The 21,360-nt window shown below is 35.6% G+C and overlaps 1 protein-coding gene across 12 annotated transcripts in view; it reads right to left on the reverse strand.

Annotated features, from left to right (window-relative positions):
- MRTFB (myocardin related transcription factor B) overlaps window positions 1-21,360 on the reverse strand; it is a 294,808-nt gene that overhangs the window by 35,339 nt on the left and 238,109 nt on the right. For all 12 annotated transcript variants that reach the window (XM_077141744.1, XM_077141742.1, XM_077141748.1 and 9 more), the window contains 2 exons: window positions 20,036-20,214; window positions 2,195-2,329 (listed from right to left, as the gene is read on the reverse strand). In XM_077141744.1, coding sequence (XP_076997859.1) covers window positions 2,195-2,329; window positions 20,036-20,214 — 314 coding nt within the window. The remainder of the gene's footprint in view (window positions 1-2,194; window positions 2,330-20,035; window positions 20,215-21,360) is intronic.

The following is a 21,360-nucleotide window of genomic DNA, read 5'->3' on the forward strand; positions in this document are numbered from 1 at the left end:
TTTTTTTTTTTTTTTTTTTGGCATGGGCAGGCACTGGGAATCAAACCTGAGTCTCTGACATGGCAGGCAAGAATTCTGCTTGCTGAGCCACTGTCGCACCACCCCAGACTGCCCTATTTAAAAAAGAAATGTCTTCCCTTGTTTCCCTTCTATTTTCACTTTATTCTTCACCACTTGTGATACTCCTTATTTTATTCTTTGATTACCTCCCCACTCTTAACCAAGGGTGGGGATTTGTGCTGTTTGGTTCACTGTGTTATCTACCTCTAGCACCCAAAACATGGCCTGGCACATAGAAGGTGCTTGAAAAAAATCTGCTGAAAATGAATGGTGATTGTGTATGCTGGTTAGAAATCACTATAATTATCAAGCACTTAAATTACATCACAAATGTCAGAACATTTTCTTACTTGCTTAAACATCCCCATACAAGCTCAAGGCATTAATCAACTCACTGACCAACACTTATTTTGTTATTAATAAATTTTATTTCCAGTGTTTTCAAATTAATCATAACAATAAATGGGGTCTGAGTTCAGGAAGCTTGAGTGTAACTGTAATGTAATGATAAAATTGCTGACTCAACCACAATCAGGAAGGCATCTGTTGGGAGATGGAGGGAGGCATAAACATAACTGCTAGACTAAATCTAACATTATCTATTAGATGGTATGAGTCTGTTCTCTCAGTAAGTGAGGCTGGGAAGCAGCTTTCCTCATAAAGGCCCAAAGAATTGTAGTCTATTTCCTAATATGTACATGCTCTTTTCTCTACTGGTATAGTCTTAGGATTCTCTAACCAATGCCTCAATTTTACATTCTTAAACAATACTTCTTCCCCTAGAACCTAAAGAAAGACACTAGTGAGGAACAGATATTCAGAGAATAGGAGAGGCAGAGAACAAATTCACAGGGCAGACAGTTTGGTATTCACATCCTCTTTGTGCCATCAGTGGTATAAAAAACGGAGTTTTGGAAGAGGTAGGTAAGAGCTGATTTTATTGGCACCGTTGCCGTCTGAAATGTCTGGCTCCACTGCTAAGCAAGGGAAGACTGTGAAATGCACTGATAAACCCTGAAGACATGCACACTTGGCTTTACTGAAAAAGACAGCCTTTGGAGTAGAAATCCAGGGAGGCCAAGTGGCAAGAACACTTCTAGGCGGACAGAAGTGTGGAATATACACCATGCTAATCTGAAAGACATTCCCTTGGCTCAGAAAAGTGTCACAACTGATGATCTGAGGAGGCTGAAAGAAGGTCAGACTGTTACTAGGGAGACTGGGAATCTTCCTGGCTTTGTCACTTTGCTTCTTTGGACCTCAGTATCCTCATCTGAAGGTGGCAAGAGAGGTAGCTAGCTCTCATATCTTTTTTTTATTTTTAGTTCTAAAAATTTGATATCTGTGTTCCAGTTCTGGCTAAACCAAATCTAAAATGATTAAATTAGTACTGTTTACATGCCCCTCCCCTTTATTTAGCAGCTCTAAATACACTTTTAAAAACTTTAAAAAAATGTATTATATATTAAAATTTTTAATCTTCCTTGGGAATTATTCTAACTAAATCATTTCTACTAAGTAAAACATTGGGAACAGTGCCACAAATGTGCAGCTTATCTGAAGAACAAACCAAGCCTCATGTGGCCAAATCCACTAAATCAAGAACTGTATTTGCTTCTTTAAAACCTTTACCCTATCATGTAATATATCTAGAATACCACTGATCATGACCTTGTGTATTAACTCTAAAACCACGTTACTAGGAAAAACATCTGTTTTGAGATTCATGAATCACAAATGCTGTGCTGAAGCAATTCTTCCTTTCACTACTTTTCCCTATTTCATCTTAGTGGCCTGGGTGGTAGCAGAATTGGGAACTGCTGATAAAATGCCTCCCGAAACCTTTCTGCACAGATCCTGTCATTTTACCTACACTAAATTCTGTGGTATTTCTGTGACTATAGGACAATAGGTCATTTGTTACCTAGGCTGAGAAAAGCAATTATTGAATCTCAATTTAGTCATAAAGCCCAGTACTACTAAGTCTTTCCATGGTTTAGTGTTCAACACTGCAGGCTAAAAAGGCAGGCTGGGTGACTTTGATAAATGCCTGAAGATTTGTTTTCTGTTCAAGAGGCCACAGACAATACTTTAAGTGAAGATACTCAAAGTAGTGTGCTTCTGAGGTACCTACCTTTACCAGTGTTGGCCCAGGCTTTGCTGAGGACACAGTGTTTGTGGGAAGGACAGGAGCTGTGGACCTTGTGGGAGGCTGATCTGCAGGAGGAGTTTTCAAGAATTCAGGAACTGCTGGGGACACGGAAGTAAACTGGTGGAAAAGGCAGAAAGGGAACAAGTCTGTGAAATCAATGACCATAAAAAGAGAAAAGAAAAAAAAAAGGAAGGGAATGTTTCTTTTTCTTTCTTTTTTTAAGTCTGCTAGAAAAGAAACAAAAGAAAAACAGACTATTGTGTCTGAGACCCCAATGGTGGAATAACATGCCTTACAACGGTGGAGCCAATTATTTAGTTTTTGCTTCAAAAGCAATGAAATGCAAAAGCTAAACAGACTAAATTGTGGTAAATGGTTTCTCAAAAATATGGTCACAGAACCCTTTTGTGGCAAAAAAAAAAAAAAGCAACAAAAGAAAAAAACCTAAGACTTGTAAAAAATGATCAAAAATAAATTTGATCATTTATATATCTATAGATTTATAGATCATCTATAGTTTCATAAGGTTTTCTTGCCTTACAGGTCACACCAAGCCTGGCTAATTTAAATGGGATATTCAGTCTTCGTCCCAGAGTCAGATGACCCACTTTGCCTCACCTCAGCTACATGGCCCTGTGGCCTGTGGTGATAGCACTACTGCTGACTGGAAGCCCACTAGGTGTACACATCCTTAAAGATGCCTGACAGCTGATCTTACTCTCTCCAAATCTAACTAGCACTCATGAATCACTTCCGCCATTTCTTGTGCAATAAGAGAAGATCTGAAGAATGTTTTGATAAGACTGACATGTTTTCTCGACAGACCACCTCACTTAAAACAAGAGCTAATTTGTTATCGAGGCCAAAAAAAACGATTATTGAATCTCAATTTAGAGTCATATATTAACAAAGGAGGCTACAGGAGACTTTATTAGATTTTGAGGTCCCACTAATAATCTACTTTAAATAGATTTTAAGTATTCATTTATTGGAAAGAGATATTACTATTATAATAAATCAGTCAAATTTTGCATATTAGTTACTGCTTGGACTTATTACTAGTCTTATCTTAAGGAATAATTTCTTCCTTTATCACTTCCACTTCCCTGAACAATTCTCAAATTACTATTACCAATAATCAATATCAGTTTTCTTGTTGAAGTATTTGGGTTTTAAAATAACAGATTATATTTTCTGTCCTTAAAATAAATGACCTGAAAACTCAAAGGGCTATTAACAGCAAGGAATATGAAGTTTGGTATACATCAGTTACTCAATAAATATTTGTTTATTGGATAAATGGAAATTTCTTGTGGCTTTGCTCATGCTAGTGCAGACTCCCAAACCTAGATGAGATTATGACTATGTGTGTGAGTGCGCAAATTAATTGTGCATGCCCAGGCCTACTCTTCCCAGAAATTGTTTTCATTTTGCCATCTACTTCAGCTTTTGAGTAATTGCTAATAATGGCAGCACTGATAATATAAAAGAACAACTCTTACTCCCTTTGTATAGATGGCTATACTCAATTTAATTTTCAAATGGAAATAAAGGAAAGCACTCATCCAAAAGTCTGGATATTTATATTCTAGGCAGGCTTCTGTCCTCATCCATCCCTGAGATAGCCAACTCCTCAAAGACCCTCTCTGACCACCCAAACTTCACACATAAAATGAAAGATGAGGGCTAGTTGATGAATTCCATAAAGGATGTACTTTTGTGTTATTTGTTTTCCTTTCACCTTGAATATTTTTTGAAAATGAGAACACTAAAACCCCTGGTCAATTTTTGTACAAGGGAAAAAATAAATTCCTTGCCTATTATATAACTGCTATATAAAGTAGAATCAGATGTCTGAATTTTTTTTTTTTCATGGGCAGGCACCTGGAATTGAACTCGGGTCTCTGGCATGGCAGGCAAGAACTGTGCCTACTGAGTCACCATGGCCTGCCCCGGATGTTTAAATTTTGTACTGTACATATAATTCCTTGCAGACAGATTCTAATAATGTGGCAAGCTATTTTACCTGTCTACCCTCCCTATCCCGACTGATATAATATAGTAATGACGCATTTGAGAGCAGTGTTAATAATCTGAAACATAACCTGGAAGCAAAGATGTGGTATCAATTATAATATTCATTACAAATGTTTTGCCTATGTGTGTATATGTTGCCTTATTTATTTCAGCTTTAATTATTGATTCTACCATCTCATTAGCTCTTTGATGTTTTTCAGTGCGAATCTGTTACCCAGAAAACCAAGACTCAAGCATAGTACAAGAATAACCCAACTGAAGTACAGTGATTTTTTCCCCCTATTATTCATTTTTATTCCATATGTTTTACTTCTCTGTTGATAAGATAAAAGGAGCATCAGACACAAGGTTTTCACAATCACACAGTCACATTGTGAAAACTGTATCATTATACTATCATCTTCAAGAAACATGGCTACTGGAACACAGCTCTACATTTTCAGGCACTTCCCTCCAGCCTCTCCACTACATCTTGACTAACAAGGTGATATCTATTTAATGCATAAGAATAACCTCCAGGATAACCTGTCAACTCTGTTTGGGATCTCTCAGCCATTGACACTTTATTTTGTCTCATTTCACTCTTCCCCTTTTTGGTGAAGAAGGTTTTCTCAATCCCTTGACGCTGAGTCTCAGCTCATTCTAGGATTTCTGTCCCACATTGCCAGGAAGGTCCACACCCCTGGGAGTCATGTCCCACGCAGACAGGGGGAGGGTGGTGAGTTTGCTTGTTGTGTTGGCTGGAGAGAGAGGCCACATCTGAGCAACAAAAGAGGTTCTCTTGGGGGTGACTTTTAGGCCTAATTTTAAGTAGGCTTGACCTATTCTTTGTGGGGTCAAGTTTCATATGAACAAACACCAAGATCGGGGGCTCAGCCTATAGCTTTGGTTGTCCACACTGCTTGTGAGAATATCAAGAATTCAACTTGGGGAAGTTGAATTTTACCCCTTTCTCACCGTTCCCTGAAGGGGACTTTGCAAATACTTTTTTATTCACTGTTCAAATCACTCTGGGATTTATCCGGGCATCACTCTGGACAAACCAACAAAATCTCATGTCCTACTCAAGGTTCCATGTACTTATGGTGTTCAGTTAAGCTAGATACATAAGTTATATCAGGAAATGCACTAGACCAAATATTATTTTTGTACCAAATAAACATTTTTTGCTTTAGTCTCACGCTAAGTTAAAACTTTAAAATATTAATTACCATCTATGTTCAGCACCCTGCAGTAATGACATTCCTTTGTTCTTCCTCATGCAAAAACATTTTTTAACTTTGTACATTTAGTCACTATCATTATACACTCTAGGCATCCCTAGATTGTACCATCTCAATCTTTAACGTCTATCTTTCTTTCTGATTTCATTTGTGCCCTCAGCCCACCTCTCTATATCATTCTCACATTCAGCTTCATTCAGTGTTTTAACTTAATTGTATTACAGTTAGGTAGTATTGTGCTGTCCATTTCTGAGTTTTTACATTCAGTCCTGTTGCGCAATCTGTATCCCTTCAGCTCCAATTACCCAATATCTTACCCTATTTCTATCTCCTGATGGTCTCTGTTACCAATGAAATTCTCCAAGTTTATTCACTAATGTCGGTTCATATCAGTGAGACCATACTGTATTTGTCCTTTTGCTTCTGGCTAATCTCACTCAGCATAATGTCCTTAAGATCCATCCATGTTGTTACATACTTCATAATTTTATTCTGTCTTACGGCTGCATAATATTCCATCGTATGTATATACCACAGTTTGTTTAGCTACTCGTCTATTGATGGACATTTTGGCTGTTTCCTTCTCTTCCCAACTGTAAATAATGCTGCTATAAACACTGGTGTGCAAATGTCCGTTTGTGTCCTTGCCCTCATGTCCTCTGAGTAGATATCTAGTAATGGTATTGCCGGGTCATATGGTAATTCTATATTTAGCTTTTTGAGGAACTGCCAAACTGCCTTCCACAGTGGTTAGTACAGTGATTTTTAACTTTACCTCATCTGAAGATAAATTCTGATTAAAATGGGGAAATGGCTAAACTCCTTTCTAAATTTTGCAAGCCTTTGCAATGTGTCACAGAATGGAGCCCCCTCCTCACCCAAAAATCTTAGATCTATGTATTGGGATCCTATTGACTAAAGTTACCAAAAGAATCTAAATGCTAGTAATTCTGAAGTTACAATATTACAGTAAGGATGATCCAGGCCATAAAGAATACTTACTGTAATATTGCTCCATAGTATATTGAACAATGTGTTAAAATCTTAAAAAGAATGCTATGTTAAATATGTTTAAGCTGTCACAAAGACTTAAGTTCACCTTTATACTATCAAAATTAATTTCAAAACAACTCAGAATCTTTTCCTCAAAGATACAAAAAAGTTGTAAGCGTGGCTTCGTTTTATTGGATCTGATCATTGTTTCCATTACAAACACAGGTCTCATGATTACCATTCTTTAAATTTTATCATTATACCATAAAAGAATATGCCAGAAAAATTATTGTCTAATGATGGATATTTATGTTTTAAATAAAATGCAAAATAAAGCACTTTCAGTCTTAAAGACTGACTTTCCTTTTACTAGAAATTGCTATAGGGAAGTTCAGGCACAAAATAAAAAGTAAAAGAACAAATGTCTAAGGTGATTAAAGTTTTGTATGTTTCAGTTTTCTGACTGGTTCTTTCTGAAGAACATAATACTTGTCAAGGACCAATCATTTTTCTCCAGTGAATTTCCTCTCTCTTGAAATTAGACTTTCTTTATTCAAACTTGAGGTTCAGAAATTAGAAAAAGAAAACCTCTACTAAAAATAGGTAATAACAAAGCTTTTTTGCATTACAGATTTAAATCTACAGATGTGTTTCTAATTTAAAATGCAGCAGAGTTCTTAATTAAGATGCAATAAAGAAGAAACTGAAAATACAATTATTCTTTAAATGCTATTTTCATATTCTAATATACAGAGAAATCAAATGAATACCCAGTCAGTGAATGTGTGAATACAAATAAAAAACTTATGCTTTGTATGTTGAATAGTTTATGTAAAATTCTAGCTCTTCAAAATGCATTACTCATCAATTACTTATTTCTGTAGTATATAATTGTGAACTTAGGTGTTCATTTTTAGAACAAGTATTTGACCATTAAAAGTAAATTGATCGCTGGCATGATAGTGGATATTCAGCTTGTACCTGATTAGCAGTGAGGGTTCCATGTATCCCTCATCCTGCTTTAAAAATGCATTACCTTTTGTAGTGAGATTTTCTATCATTTGTGTTAAGACAGTGTAAAAGCATTTCAATAACATGCATAAAATTACAAAATGTGAGTCTGTTTTTTAAGTGCTTCTAATTTTGAATAGTTCTATTATAACCACCATTACTACAAAATAAAGTAGTGCCACAAAGCCAAAGGGCGATTTAATCATTTAGAGTATCACCAACTTACTCTAACCATTAGTAAGCAACCAGACAAAAATTTCATTAATACTTTGGATTGACTTGGGATAACCCTGAGCCAATGTCTAGCTTATATTAAATACAGTTCCTTTTATAAAGTTGACATGTATTATCCATCATATTCTCCCAAATCATGTGGAATGATTATTATAAGCCTGCTGTGACCATGCTGGTGATTTACAAGTTAGTCAAAGTGACCGTTATAGGCCAAAATGTGGATACATAATAAGTATTAGAATTACTATTCATTTTTGGTAACTGAGTTATGATACTTATGTAAACTATGTGGGGTAGAGGAAATACATACTGAATATATGTAACACATTCAGTAACATACATGATAGAGTCACCAAGAATAAGAACAGTGTAACACAGGATGAAGTGAGGAAAAATGATCTCAAACTGCTGCCCTAATGAGAACACGGTCCTTAGTACAAATCTTATGTGGACAGACAGACAGTTTTTCATGGCATCTGACCCAGGTAAAGCATATATCTCAGAGTCTGGCTTTAGTGAGTGCTCAGCAAGTATTGGGCATTATTTTCATCATCTCAATTATATTCAGCAAAAAATTATTTATAAAGAAATACGCAAGGTCTATTCTGTATAATACACTATTTGAGGCACTTTGCTATATGGTCATAGGAGAACTAAGTTAATAAGAGGGATGGAATACAAATTCGTAGCCAAAACCCCTGGAAACTGGAGTAGAGGCAACATGGTAGCTTAGTGAGGTATGGAATCTAGTTTGTCCTCCAGAACAGGTGGTAAATAGCCAGAGACAGTACAGAACAACTGCTTGGGACAAATCAGTGACTGGACCCACAGTGTACAAAAGTCTAGATAAGCTGGAGCAGCTGAAACCCTACACAGAACTCAGGGAGAGTCTGCTGAAGTTAAAAGCACCATATCACTTTATGCTGGTGGGAAGCCGCAGGCAAACAAGCACCACATACTGGGCAGGACAGGAAAAGCAAAGAGTCTAGAGGCATCACAGGAAAGTCTGTCAATCTGCTGGGTCTTACCCTCAGGGAAAACTGATACAGGTGACTTGCTCCTCCTGAGAGCAGGCCAGTCCAGCGTGGGAAAATCTGACTGGGGTCTATAATATCTGAGTAGACCCTGCTTAAAAAAAAAAAAAAAAAGGGTCCGTACAGGCAGGGCAAGAAACAGAAAAACAACAACTGAAAAATTCTGTTAAAAAAAAACCTAAGCTAGAGGTCTAAAATAAGCTGAACTGAATGTCAAAGAACAGATAGAGAACAAAGCCACCTAGCAAGAAAATCTAGGTAAAAGAGTGAAAACAATCTCCAGAATAAATTAATTAAGGAAATCAAATGCCTAGACATCAGCAAAAAATAATGAATCATACTAGGAAAATCAAAGATATGGCCCAGTCAAAGGAACAAACCAACAATTCAAATGAGATACAGGAGTTGAAACAACTAATTCAGGATGTTCGAAGAGACTTGGAAAATCTCATCAAAAATCAAATTAAGGAGTCAAGGGAGGATATAAAGAAGGCAATGGCAAACAAAAAGAAGAAACTGAAAGCTAGGAAAAACAAATCACAGAACTTAGGGGAATGAAAGGCATAGTAGAAGAGATGAAAAAAACAATGGAGACCTCCAATGATCTGAAGAGGCAGAAGGAAGGATCAGTGAACTGGAGGGCTGGACATCTGAAATCTGACAAGCAAAAGGAAATACAGAGAAAAGAATGGAAAAATATGAGCAGGGTCTCAGGGAACTGAATGACAACATGAAGCACATGAATATACATGTTGTGGGTGTCCCAAAGGTGAAGAGGAAGGGAAAAGGAGGAGAAAGACTAATGGAGGAAATTATCACTGAAAATTTTCCATCTCTTATGAAAAACATAAAATTAAAGATCTAAGAAGTGTAGCATACCCCAAACAGAACAGATCCAAACAGACATACTCCAAGACACGTACTAATCATACTGTCAGATGTCAAAGAGAAAGAAAGGATTTTGAAAGCAGCCAGAGAAAAACAATCCATCACTTACAAGGGAAGTCCAATAAGACTACATGTGGATTTTTCAGCAGAAACCATGGCAATGAGAAGGCAGTGGTATGATATATTTAAGATTCTAAAAGAGAAAAACTATCAACCAAGAATTCTATCTCCAGCAAAACTGCCTGAAAATGTGCAGCTGTGCTCCAGTGGCCATGTTCCTTGAAGATAACTGTATGATGATATGGCTGTCACAGTGTGACTGTGTGGTTGTGAGAGCCTTGTGTCTGATGCTCCTTTTGTCTACCTTCTCAATGGACAAGTAAAACATATGCATTAAAAATAAATAAATAATAGGGGGAACAAATGTTAAAATAAATTTAGTAGATTGAAATGCTGGTGATTGGTGAAGGGGAGGGGTAAGAGGTATGGTATGTGTGAATTTTTTTGTTTTCTTTTTATTGCTTTTTCTGAATTGATGCAGATGTTCTAAGAAATGATCATGATGATGAATATAAACTATGTGATTATTCCATTATATAACAAGAATGGAATGATCATATGATAAGAATGTTTGTGTTTGTATGTGGTTATATACCATAAATAAAAAATTAATTTAAATAAAAAAATAAAAATAAAACAATTTAACAAGACATGCTGGGCAAAAAAATTGGACGTAATGTATGATTTCAATTTGGTAAAATATGCATATATATACACACAGACACAAACTCATAGAGACAGAAAAATGGCTGGACAGAATTATGCCAAAATGTTAATAGTGTTTGCTATAGGTTATTTTCCTTTTTGTGTATTTGAAGATTTGTGACTCTGAATATTCTACCTTTATTTAATTAAAAAGAAACAGCCAATAAAATAACATGAAAAAATTTTCAAACAAAATAGGCTATTTTATGTAATACAATTTGTATCTGACAGAAAATGAGAAGTTTGTAGGTTATCTCTTAGGCTGCATAAATCTGTCATGTAAAAGTTATGTTTCTAATTACCTTTATAAGAGGCAAAATTAGATCTTGTTCCATTCAGGGTGCTTGTAATGGGCTTCTATTATATTCTATATGGTATGATTTAAAAATTTCATTTCAGATTCCCAAGAAGCTTTACGCTCAGTTGAACAAACAAGGAACAGGCCAACTATTCATATCTGTCTATTAGCTGCCCATCACTTATTTGAGTTTCAGCTATAATACACTGTTCTCAGAACTGTCAGTATTTTCCTGGAAATTCACATGTTGAAGTGCTGAATCAATGCTTTCTCACTTATTGGTTGTACTAAACTTGGTCCAGTTACTTTCCTTTGCAAGTCAGCAATGAACTCTGATTTTTATGTCTGTACAGGTCTTTATCTTGCCACCATTTTTGAAAAATGTTTTCCTTGTGTATAGAATTCTAGGCTAATGAGATTAATCTTTCGATACTTTAAAGATACTACTCCACTGTCATTGCTTCTTTCGTTTCTGAGAAATATTTTTTCCTCTGTAATTAACATGTCTTATTTCTCTGCCTGTTTTTAAGATTTTCTCTTTACCAGTGCCTCAGTGTAGTTTTCCACAAGTGCCTTGTACTTGGGGTTTGTGGAACATCTTGGCTCTCTGAGCTTATAGTTTTCATTAAATTTGGAAAAATGTTTCCAATTATTTCTTCAAAATTTTATCTGTCCCCACCTCTTGCTTCACTTTTTTAGAGACTCTAGTTACACAATTTTAGGCCCACTGAAGGGTCCCACAGCTCAATGATATTCTACCAAATTTTAAAAACTATTGCCTTTTCTACCTGGCTTTCATTTGGATAGTTTCTTTTTCTATGTCTTAAAGGTCAGCATTTTTTCCCTGCAATGTCCCATCTGTCATTAATCCCATCCACTGTATTTTTCATGTTTCACATTGCAGCTCTCATTCCTTGTTCAATTTATATCTTTTGGATATTTTCCATGTCTCTACTTAACCTTTTGAATGTATAAATCACAATTCAATAACCGTTTTTAATATCCTTATCTGTTATTTCTAACATGTATCAATTCTGGGTCGGTTTCAATGGCTTGATTTACCTTTCCATTTTGGGTCATATTTTCTTGCTTATTTGCATGCCTGTTAATTTTTGATTGGATGTCTGATTGTGAATTGTACCTTGCTGAATGCTGGAGAATTTCGTGTTCCTGTGAATATACCTGAGCTTATTGTGGGATGTAGTTAAATTACTTAAATTTAAATTAGTTTGATTCTTTTGGGTGTTGCTTTTGTGATTTTTTTTTTTTTTTTAGGTGGGACTGGAGCAGTGCTCAGTCTAAAGCTAAGTACTCCCCACTAATGAGTAAAGACTCTACCCAGCATCCCACAAATCTCAAGTTTTCCAGTATGGCTGGTAGGAACAGGCACTATTACCAGGCTTATGCAAGCACTAGATAAGTATGCTGGTTTGAAAGGATGTATGGACTTTAGAAAAGCCATGTTTTAATCAAAATCCCATTTCATAAAGGCAGAGAAATCTCTAGTCAATACTCTATGTTTGAATCTGTAATTAGATCATCTCCATGGAGATGTAACCCAGTCAAGAGTGGTTGTTAAGATGGATTAGGGGAGATGTGTCTCCACCCATTTGGGTGGATCTTGATTGGTTTACTAGAGTTCTATAAAAGAGGAAACATTTTAGAGAATGGGCGATCTCAGAGAGCAGAGAACGACACAGCCATGAGAAGCAGTCTACCAGCCAGCAAACTTTAGAGATGAAGAAGGAAAACGCCTCCCGGGGAGCTTCATGAAATAGGAAGCCAGAAGAGAAAGCTGGCACCATGTTCACCATGTGCCCTTCCAGCTGAGAGAGAAACACTGACTATGTTTACCATGTGCCTTCTCACTTGAGAGAGAAATCCCAAAAGTCATCAGCCTTACTGAACCAAGGTATCTTTCTCTGGATGCCTTTGATTGGACATTTCTATAGACTTGTTTTATTTGGGACGTTTTCTCGGCCTTTGAACTATAAACTAGCAACTTATTAAATTCCCCTTTTAAAAAGCCAAAAAAAAAAAAAAAGAGGGGGACATTAAAACATTTAGAATCTGTGATCAAGAGACTGGCTCTGTAAGAAATACTAAAGGGAGCACTAGAGGTAGACAGGAAAAGGCAGGAGTGAGAGGTGTGGAGAAGAGTGTAAAATGAAGACTATCAGTAAAGGTAAAAAGAGAAAAAAATAGGTATGACATACAAAATTTGAAAAGAAAAATAGTAGAAGAAAGTACTGCCTTTATGGTAATAACACTAAATGTTAATGGATTAAACTCCCCAATCAAATGACACAGCAGAATAGATTAAAAAACAGGACCCATCTATATGCCATCTACAGGAGATGCATTTTAGTCCCAAGGACAAAAAATAGGTTGAAAGTGAAAGGTTGAAAAAAGATATTTTGTGCAAACAACAATCAGAAAAGAGCAGGAGTAGCTCTATTAATACCTGACAAATTAGACTTCAAATGCAAAACAATTATAAGACACAAAGGACACAATGTATTAATAAAAGGAACAACTCAACAGGAAGACATAACAATCATAAATATTCATGCACTGAGCCAGAGTGCTCCAAAATACATGAAGCAAACACTAAGGAAGACATGTTTATTTGGTGCAAAATTTATATTTTGACTAGTGCATTTCCTAATTTAACTTATAAGGTCAGTTTAATTGAACACTGTAAGTACATGGACTCTTGAACAGGAAATGAGATTTTGTTGGTTTGTCCAGGTTAATGCGGTGCCCGATAAATCCCAGAGTGAGTGGATAGTGAATAAACAAGTTTTTGCAAAGTCTCCTTGGGTGAATAGGGAGAAAGGGGGAAAGATTCAACTTTCCCATGTGGAGAATTCCTAATATTCTCACAAGCAGCAACCAAATCAATAGGCCAAACCATCAATTTTGGGGTTCGCCCCTGTAAGACTTATTCCTGTAAAGGATAGGCTAAGCTTGCTTTATATTAGGCCTAAAAGAACCTCTTTCATTGCTCAGATGTGGGCTCTATCTCTCTAAGCAGACAAAGCAAGCAAATTCACTGCCTGCCCCCTCTACGTGGAACATGACAGCCAGGGATGTAAACCTCCTTGGCAACATGGGACAGAAATCCTGGGATGAGCTGGGACTTGGCATCAAGGGATTGAGAAAACCTTCTCGACCAAAAGGGGGAAGAGAGAAATGAAACAAAATAAAATGTCAGTGGCTGAGAGATTTCAAACAGTAGAGAGGTTATCCTGGAGGTTACTCTTACACATTATATAGATATCCTCTTTTTAGTTTTATGGTGTATTGCAGTGGCTAGAGGGAAGTACCTGAAACTGTAGAGCTGTGTTCCAGTAGCCATGTTTTCTGAAGATGATTGTATGATGATATACCTTTTACAATGCGACTGTGTGATTGTAAAAACCTTGTGTCTGATGCTCCTTTTATCTAGGGTATGGACAGATGAGTAAAAAATATGAATAAAAAATAAACAAATAATGGTGGGCCATGGTGGCTCAGCAGGCAGAATTCTTGCCTGCCCATGCAAACAAAACAAAACGAAACAAAAATAATAGGGGGAACAAAGGTTAAAATAAATTGAGTAGATTGAAATACTAGTGGTCAATGAGAGGGTGGGGTAAGAGGTATGGTATGTATAAGTTTTTTCTTTTTTCTTTCTTCTTTCTTTTGCTGGAGAGATGCAGATGTTCAAAAACATGATCATGGTGATGAATATACAACTATGTAACGGTATTGTGTGCCCTGATTGTATACCATGTATAGAATGTATGTCAAGAATATTTGTACCTTTGTTTGTTAAGGTTTGACAATAAAAATGTTAAATAAAAAATCCCTGTTGGAATCCAATCCAAAATCTAAGTATTAACAATGGCAGGGTCCTCTTGCGTAAAGGGTGTAATTGAAAGGCCAACAATAGAAATTAAAGTCATTCATCTGTGCCCTATTTGGAAATTTACTGATATTTCTAAGTATTTATAAAAAAAGAATTAGAATAATTTTCATTTTTTAACATATATGTATATGGCTTATCCATGAAACCCTGATCATTCTCTCTGTTAGCTTAAACCTGAGGTTTCTATAATATTTGGCAAAAAGGTCATGTACTTAAATGTTACTTGGTACAATGGGAAAAAAAGCAAATAGTTCACCAAATTCTCCTAAACTTGCCTTTCTGAAAATATACAAAGTAGTTGATCAACAAGGTTCATTTCAGCACTGACAGTCTTTGAGAATTAACACAGGTCCTGTTTGGCCACACTTAAAGTTACACATTTGGGTATTTATCATAAGTGATTAATCAATGGGCTTAAGAGATGGCTGAGAGAAAGAAGTCTTCAGTTAGGAGGGCCAACGTAACAGCTCCTGGTGCCCACACGTACTTGCTGTTCCCAATATCCTACAGCTTACTATTGTTGAAGAGCTGCTTAGCATTAAAATAAACTGAGCTCCAACATGTGAAGTGTGTTACATTAATATTTTGGCAAAATATTTTCCAGCTGCACTTGATCAAAATTGAAAAAAGAAGAGAAAAATCCAAGGATAAGTAGTTTTTGCCTCTTACAGACCACACAGAAATGCGTATTTCAAAGAAGAATTTTTTCACTATTAAAATTTACATTTTGAGAAAAGGACACAGTGGTGTTTTGTACTGTATACATTGTGAAGTCATTATTATTTTAGCACTGGGTTTGTAACAGAAGTACCTGAAAAATCTGTTCTTTACCTAGATGTTACGAATTACAATAATTTTCATAGAGAATGCTTCTTATATTTGAATCGTTTTCTATAACTTACTCTTCTGGTATCTGTACGTTGTGAAAAAGAATTAAGGAGATTACATGTCATAAAATATTTTGGAATAAAGCAGAGCATGATGAAATCTTGAGTGTATTTTTCTCTTAACTAATAATCTGTAAATATAACTTTTGGACAAAATGATGATTAATTAACATGAAAAATTTTGGCTCAGGTAAAGAAGAAGAAAAGCAAAGTCCATAGCAGGGCTACTCAGTGTGTGGTCTGTGGTCCTTGGTTACCAACCTGTGACAAGATAACTATAGAAAAGTCTTACAAAAATCGGATGTTACCCCAAAACTTTCATTGTATCTTAGGAGAGGATTAGTCTGCAATGATTTGGAAATTAAACAAACAACTATTTAAAAGCAAGCAAACACACACTAGTCCTTTATTCTAGGCAGTTTGAGAAATACTGGCTTATAAACTTACCACCAAACTTTAAACTGAGTTTCCATTTTAAAGATTAAAAATTAAGAACTTAAAGAATACCTAAAAATACAAGAAGCTTACATTACTCTTTTATTATCTTTGTTTTAAAGGGACTATTATAATAAATAATGATGAGACTGCCCTTTACACATGTATTGCTAATTCTAAAGAAGGAAAAAAAAAATTGTACAGATAATCTCCTAAGGTCTTTCATTCATGAAATCAATAAGCATGTCACTATCTATTGAGAAACAATGTTTTAAGTTACTTTCCTACCTGAGTTACAAATGCAAAAAAAGTAATTATATTTAGATAGATGAATATATTTTATATCTATCAAGTGAGATGCCATTTTCTATAAACAAATACTGGTAACACAATGTAATTAAACTACAGAATTTGCCAGACAAAACCAAATTATCATTTCCAGATGATGCAAAAACCCTAAAGACTTCACAGACATCATAAAGTTTGCCTCTGTAGTCGATAAAAAAACCACACACACATAAACACCAAAACAAAAACAAACCCTAAAACATACTTAAAATCAATTTAACTCCTATTGCTACTTACAGATTATCTTTCCTCAATGTCAATATAGCAGTTATTAAAGAGATGCTTCTTTAATTTCATGGCTATATGTATATTAAATAAGAAACTTTGTCAAATTCCTGACTTACAGATATCAGAACTCTTAACACAATGGAAGTTTCTGAAAGACAGTTTAATTACTTTGGTACAGCTGTAGTGGAGACAGACTCTGGGTTTTTTTTTCTTCAGAGTTGTGCTGGTTTGAAACTGTTGTCCCAGAAAAGCCTTTTTTTTTTTTTTTTTTTTTTTTGCTTTTTCCTAATCCAGTCTTGTGAGAGCAGACCAATTGTTTAAGGTGGGACCTTTTGATTAGATTGTTTCCATGGAGATGAGACCCACCCAATTGGGAGTGGGACCTTGTGAAGTGGTTTCGATGGCGATGTATTTCTGCCCATTCAATGTGGGTCTTAATCTTACGGGAGTCCTTCAAGAGGGTACCATTTTGGAAAAACCTCAGGCAGACCCTGGGAGAGACACTTGGAGATGTTAAAAAAAATGCCCCCAGGGAAGCTGTTTGAAACCAAAAGCTAAAGGACCAGCAGACACGAGCTACGTGCCTTTCCAGCTGACAAAGGTGTTCTGGATGCCATTGGCCTTTCTTGAGTCAAGGTGTCTTTCTCTGGACCCTTTAGTTTGGACATTTTTATGGCCTTAGAACTGTAAACCTGTAATTTAATAAATCCCCTTTATGAAAGCCATCACATTTCTGGTATATTGCATTCAGCAGCACTAGCAAACTAAAACAAGTGCATTATAAAAACCAGCTAAGTTCAGGAGTGACCTGAGTTTTGTGTGTATAGCACTGGTGATAAACAGGTCACATTTATTCTTCAAGAAATGTTGCTATTCCTACTTTCCTTCAAGGAATTCTGGAATGTCAACTCCACTGGGTGGGACTGCTTCTGGTTAAAGTTTCTCACTTATAAATTTAGCTTGAGGCGAAGTTTCAAGAGCTAAGTAAAAAACATCATAGATAATACAAGAATACAAGCAATACAGGGAAAAGAATGGTAATCTCTTATGCAGGTGGAACTGCCATGAAGCCATTACCAAAGGAGACAAAATTCTGCTTTACTAATTAAAAGCTAAGGGCATGCTGAGAACTGTCTAATATCCTGACTTCTTCAGACAGAAGCAGAGAACAAACAGCCCAAATAGATTAATAGAATTGTTTTTTAATAGTATTTACTTGCATAGTTAACATTCTTTTTAGTCCTATTTTTAACGTTCAAAACCAAGGTGCAGCAAATATGTGAGAATACTGTTGGGGCTGGTCTCCCTTACTCTCTCTTTCTGTTCAGAGGATATGCTGGTCAGTGACCCTCATCTGCCCTCCAGGGCAGGTCCCAGCAAAGCCAAGGGGTCAAAGTCACTCTTGCCCTGGCTGATGTTGAACTTTGACGGAGAATGTGAGCTGTAGCCACCCACACCACCTTGATGAATCTAAGCTGGAGAGTCTCTTCTCTTAAATGGAAGGAGAACACAAATGTTCTCTATCAGTCTTAGCTCAATTCAACATTCACTGAGCACCTTTTTTGTACCAGGCCCTGTGATAGAAGATGAAGACACACAACATAAAATAGCTGTTGTTCTGTAAGAGTCAAAGTCCTTGTCTTCACTAGGCTCACATTTTAGCTGGGGCATAGAAATAACAAACTAACATATTTCAGATCACGGTGATAAGTGCAATGAAGAAAACAATACTGAAAGACATGGTTCCTAACAAAAAAAGATGTTTATGGATGAGAAGGAACGTTGTAAGAAAATAGCTTTAATCCTCAAACTCTGATACTCTCTGGGTCCAGGCCTCCTCTTGTCTATGGGTTAAGGCAGATAATTTCCAAATTATGTTCAATCTCAAAAATTCTATGTCACCATGCTTTATTTTAACAAGAACATTTTCTGCTGAACTTGATCACTCCCATTAAGTAGTTCAATGGTTTTGACTTTATAATAACTAAATATTATTATTTTAGTAAGGCAAAATGCCATGAGAAGAAATACCAAACAACAAACCAGTGGAGAGTATGTGCAGCACAAGAGTTCTTATGAAATCAAAGCAAATATGGACAAAGAATATGAACACCCATGAAGAAATAAGAAATGCAAATTTTCAATGCAATTATTAAAAAATATTTTATTCCTTTGCATGCATTAGATCTCTAGTTCTGAATATAACTGACACATAGTAGGTGCTTGATAAATAGCTACTGAACAAATGAATTCAATCTCACCAATAATCAGAGTCAAAGCATTCAAATCTGCAAATAGTGTGACAAAATTTAAAGCAATGGTATTACCTATTTGTGGTAAAGACACTGTGATTGAGGAAATCTGCATTACCTTTATGGAAGGCAGTTGACAGAGGGCCTAACTTTTGTCTAACAAGTCCATTTCAGTATCTGGTAATTTATCTGAAGAAATAATCAACAAATACCAAACAATATATGTAAAAAAAAAAAAATCAGGGTACAGTAAAGATGTGAGAATAGAACAAAGACTAGTATAAAAATGTATGTATCAGAGTGAAAAAAACAGGAAACAAATCTAGATAACTAACAATAGGGAACTGGCTAAAAGAGATACAGTATATTAGTTCAATCAAATACTATATATAAAAATGATATAGTCGTATACTTATTGACAAGGAAAGCTATTTATGATTATTATTAAGGTATAAAGTATAAATGCAAGTTACAAAGAGTTACATATGACCCAGCAATTCTATTTCTAAGTATACCCAAGGAGAACTGGACACATATGTTCACATAAAAACTTGAGCAGGAAGGTTTGTAGCAGTGTTATTCATAACCAAAAAGTAGAAACAACTCAAATGTCTATCAATTGATGAATGGATAAAACAAAAATAAATTCAAGCCATTAAATATTGTTTAGCCATCAAATATTGTCTAGCCATCAAAAGGAATGAAGTTCTGATACATGATACAATATGGATGACCCTTGAAAACATTATGGTAGGGGAAAGAAGTCAGTCAAAAAAGATCACAAATTGTTTATTTCTATTTATACAAAATGTCACAATAGGCAAATCCATGGAGACAGAAAACAGATTAGTGATTGCCAGGGGCTGGAAGGGGTAGGGTAGTGGGGAGTGACTACTAATGGGTACATGTTTTCTTTTTGGAATGATGAAAATGTTCTCGCATTAGATAGTTGGTGACGGTTGCACAACCTTGTAAATATAGCAAAAATCACTGAATTGTACATTTCAAAAGGATATGATATGTGAATTATATCTTAGTTAAAAAAAGGAGTTACATGAAAATTTTTATATGTAAAATAAAAATATGTATGTAGAACAGAAATAAGATATATATAATAACAAGGATGTACTAAAAAATGTTAATAGTGGTTAGATTACAGGTGGAAAATCCTTATAATTTTCAGCACTTCCAGAATTTTTTTCTGGTGAAAATGAATCATCCTGACATATAAAAAAAAAGGGAATTTCTCTAGTAAGAAGTAAAAACAAAAAGAATACCTGGGCTGGAGTGTTCATAGTCACAGGAGATGGCGATTCACTAACTTTTGGCTCACTTGGGGATGCAGCTGACCCCTGTGACTCCTGGCTACCTGGTTGGTCCGGAGACAGAGCATCACTGCTGTCTTCGTCAAACGAGAAATCACCCTGAGTTTGGGGATAGTCCTCCTTCCCAACACCTAAAATGAGAAAGTATTCTTAAATTACTTTGACCTTGGAATACACATTTAAAATGAAAAAGAGGGAGAAACGTTGTTTTCTGTAAGAACTTAAGAAGTTGGGTAAAAAAAACACCATATTATTGAACATTTTGTGGAGTGGAAGAACATATCACTACCTATGATGTGTTCTGGGGGGGTGTCAAACTTGAATTATTTAAGTCGCTATATCTAACTAACAGTTACAGGAAGTACAGGAGAAAGAAATGTTTTTATGACACCTGGGGATGTAAATGCAATCAGTAAAACCCAGAATATGGGAAATGCTAGCGGACAAAACAATCCCATTTCGTCAATAAATAATTAAGTATGGGAAGAAAGAGGGAGGGAGACCAGAAGAGTAAGACATAAAAGCCATATCAACCAAAGGCGACGTGTGGACTTTGTTTCAAACTGATTTGAACCCAACAATTAAAAAACATCATGCAATAGTCAGGAAATGAGACTATGATTTATCTGTTCCCACTTCCAGGAACAGCCCAACTATACTGGTATTTTATTGTTAGGGGCCTATCTCTTTGGGATTAAATGGAGTTATAAGTGGATTGCACCAATCAGAATTACTGAACACAAATTTCTTAAAGACTTAAATTCATATTAATTAAAAATATGAAATTTCCATGAGTAATTGAGACTTTAACAGTTTTAAAAATAGGATATTAGTTCCAAAATTGTTTGCTGAATAACATTATCCTTGAAATCATTTTTTTTTTCTGCTAAAATTTATGCCAGGAAAAAAAATGATGAGGGAGAAGAATAAATGTTAGTAATTAAGTTGATCAGATTATGTAAAAACAGATAGATATTACTCTTTTTCTTTTGCATGGGCAGGCACCGGAAATCAGACCTAGGTCTCCGGCATGGCAGGCGAGAATTCTGCCTGCTGAGCCACTGTGACCCGCCCAAGATATTATTCTTAATGAATGGATCTACAGTTATATGTTTTTCACATTTCTGACCTAAATTGAACATTCTAGATAACTAGAAGTAAATAGGAGTAAAATAACTGAATGTTTGTAAAAATATTAAACAAAAAGAACAAAAACTAAACAGTACAATATGATAAGATTAACTTAGAAAACAAGATAATTAAATCAGAAAATAGGA

The sequence above is a fragment of the Tamandua tetradactyla genome, chromosome 23, assembly GCF_023851605.1.
Source record: "Tamandua tetradactyla isolate mTamTet1 chromosome 23, mTamTet1.pri, whole genome shotgun sequence".
Lineage (NCBI taxonomy): Eukaryota > Metazoa > Chordata > Mammalia > Pilosa > Myrmecophagidae > Tamandua > Tamandua tetradactyla.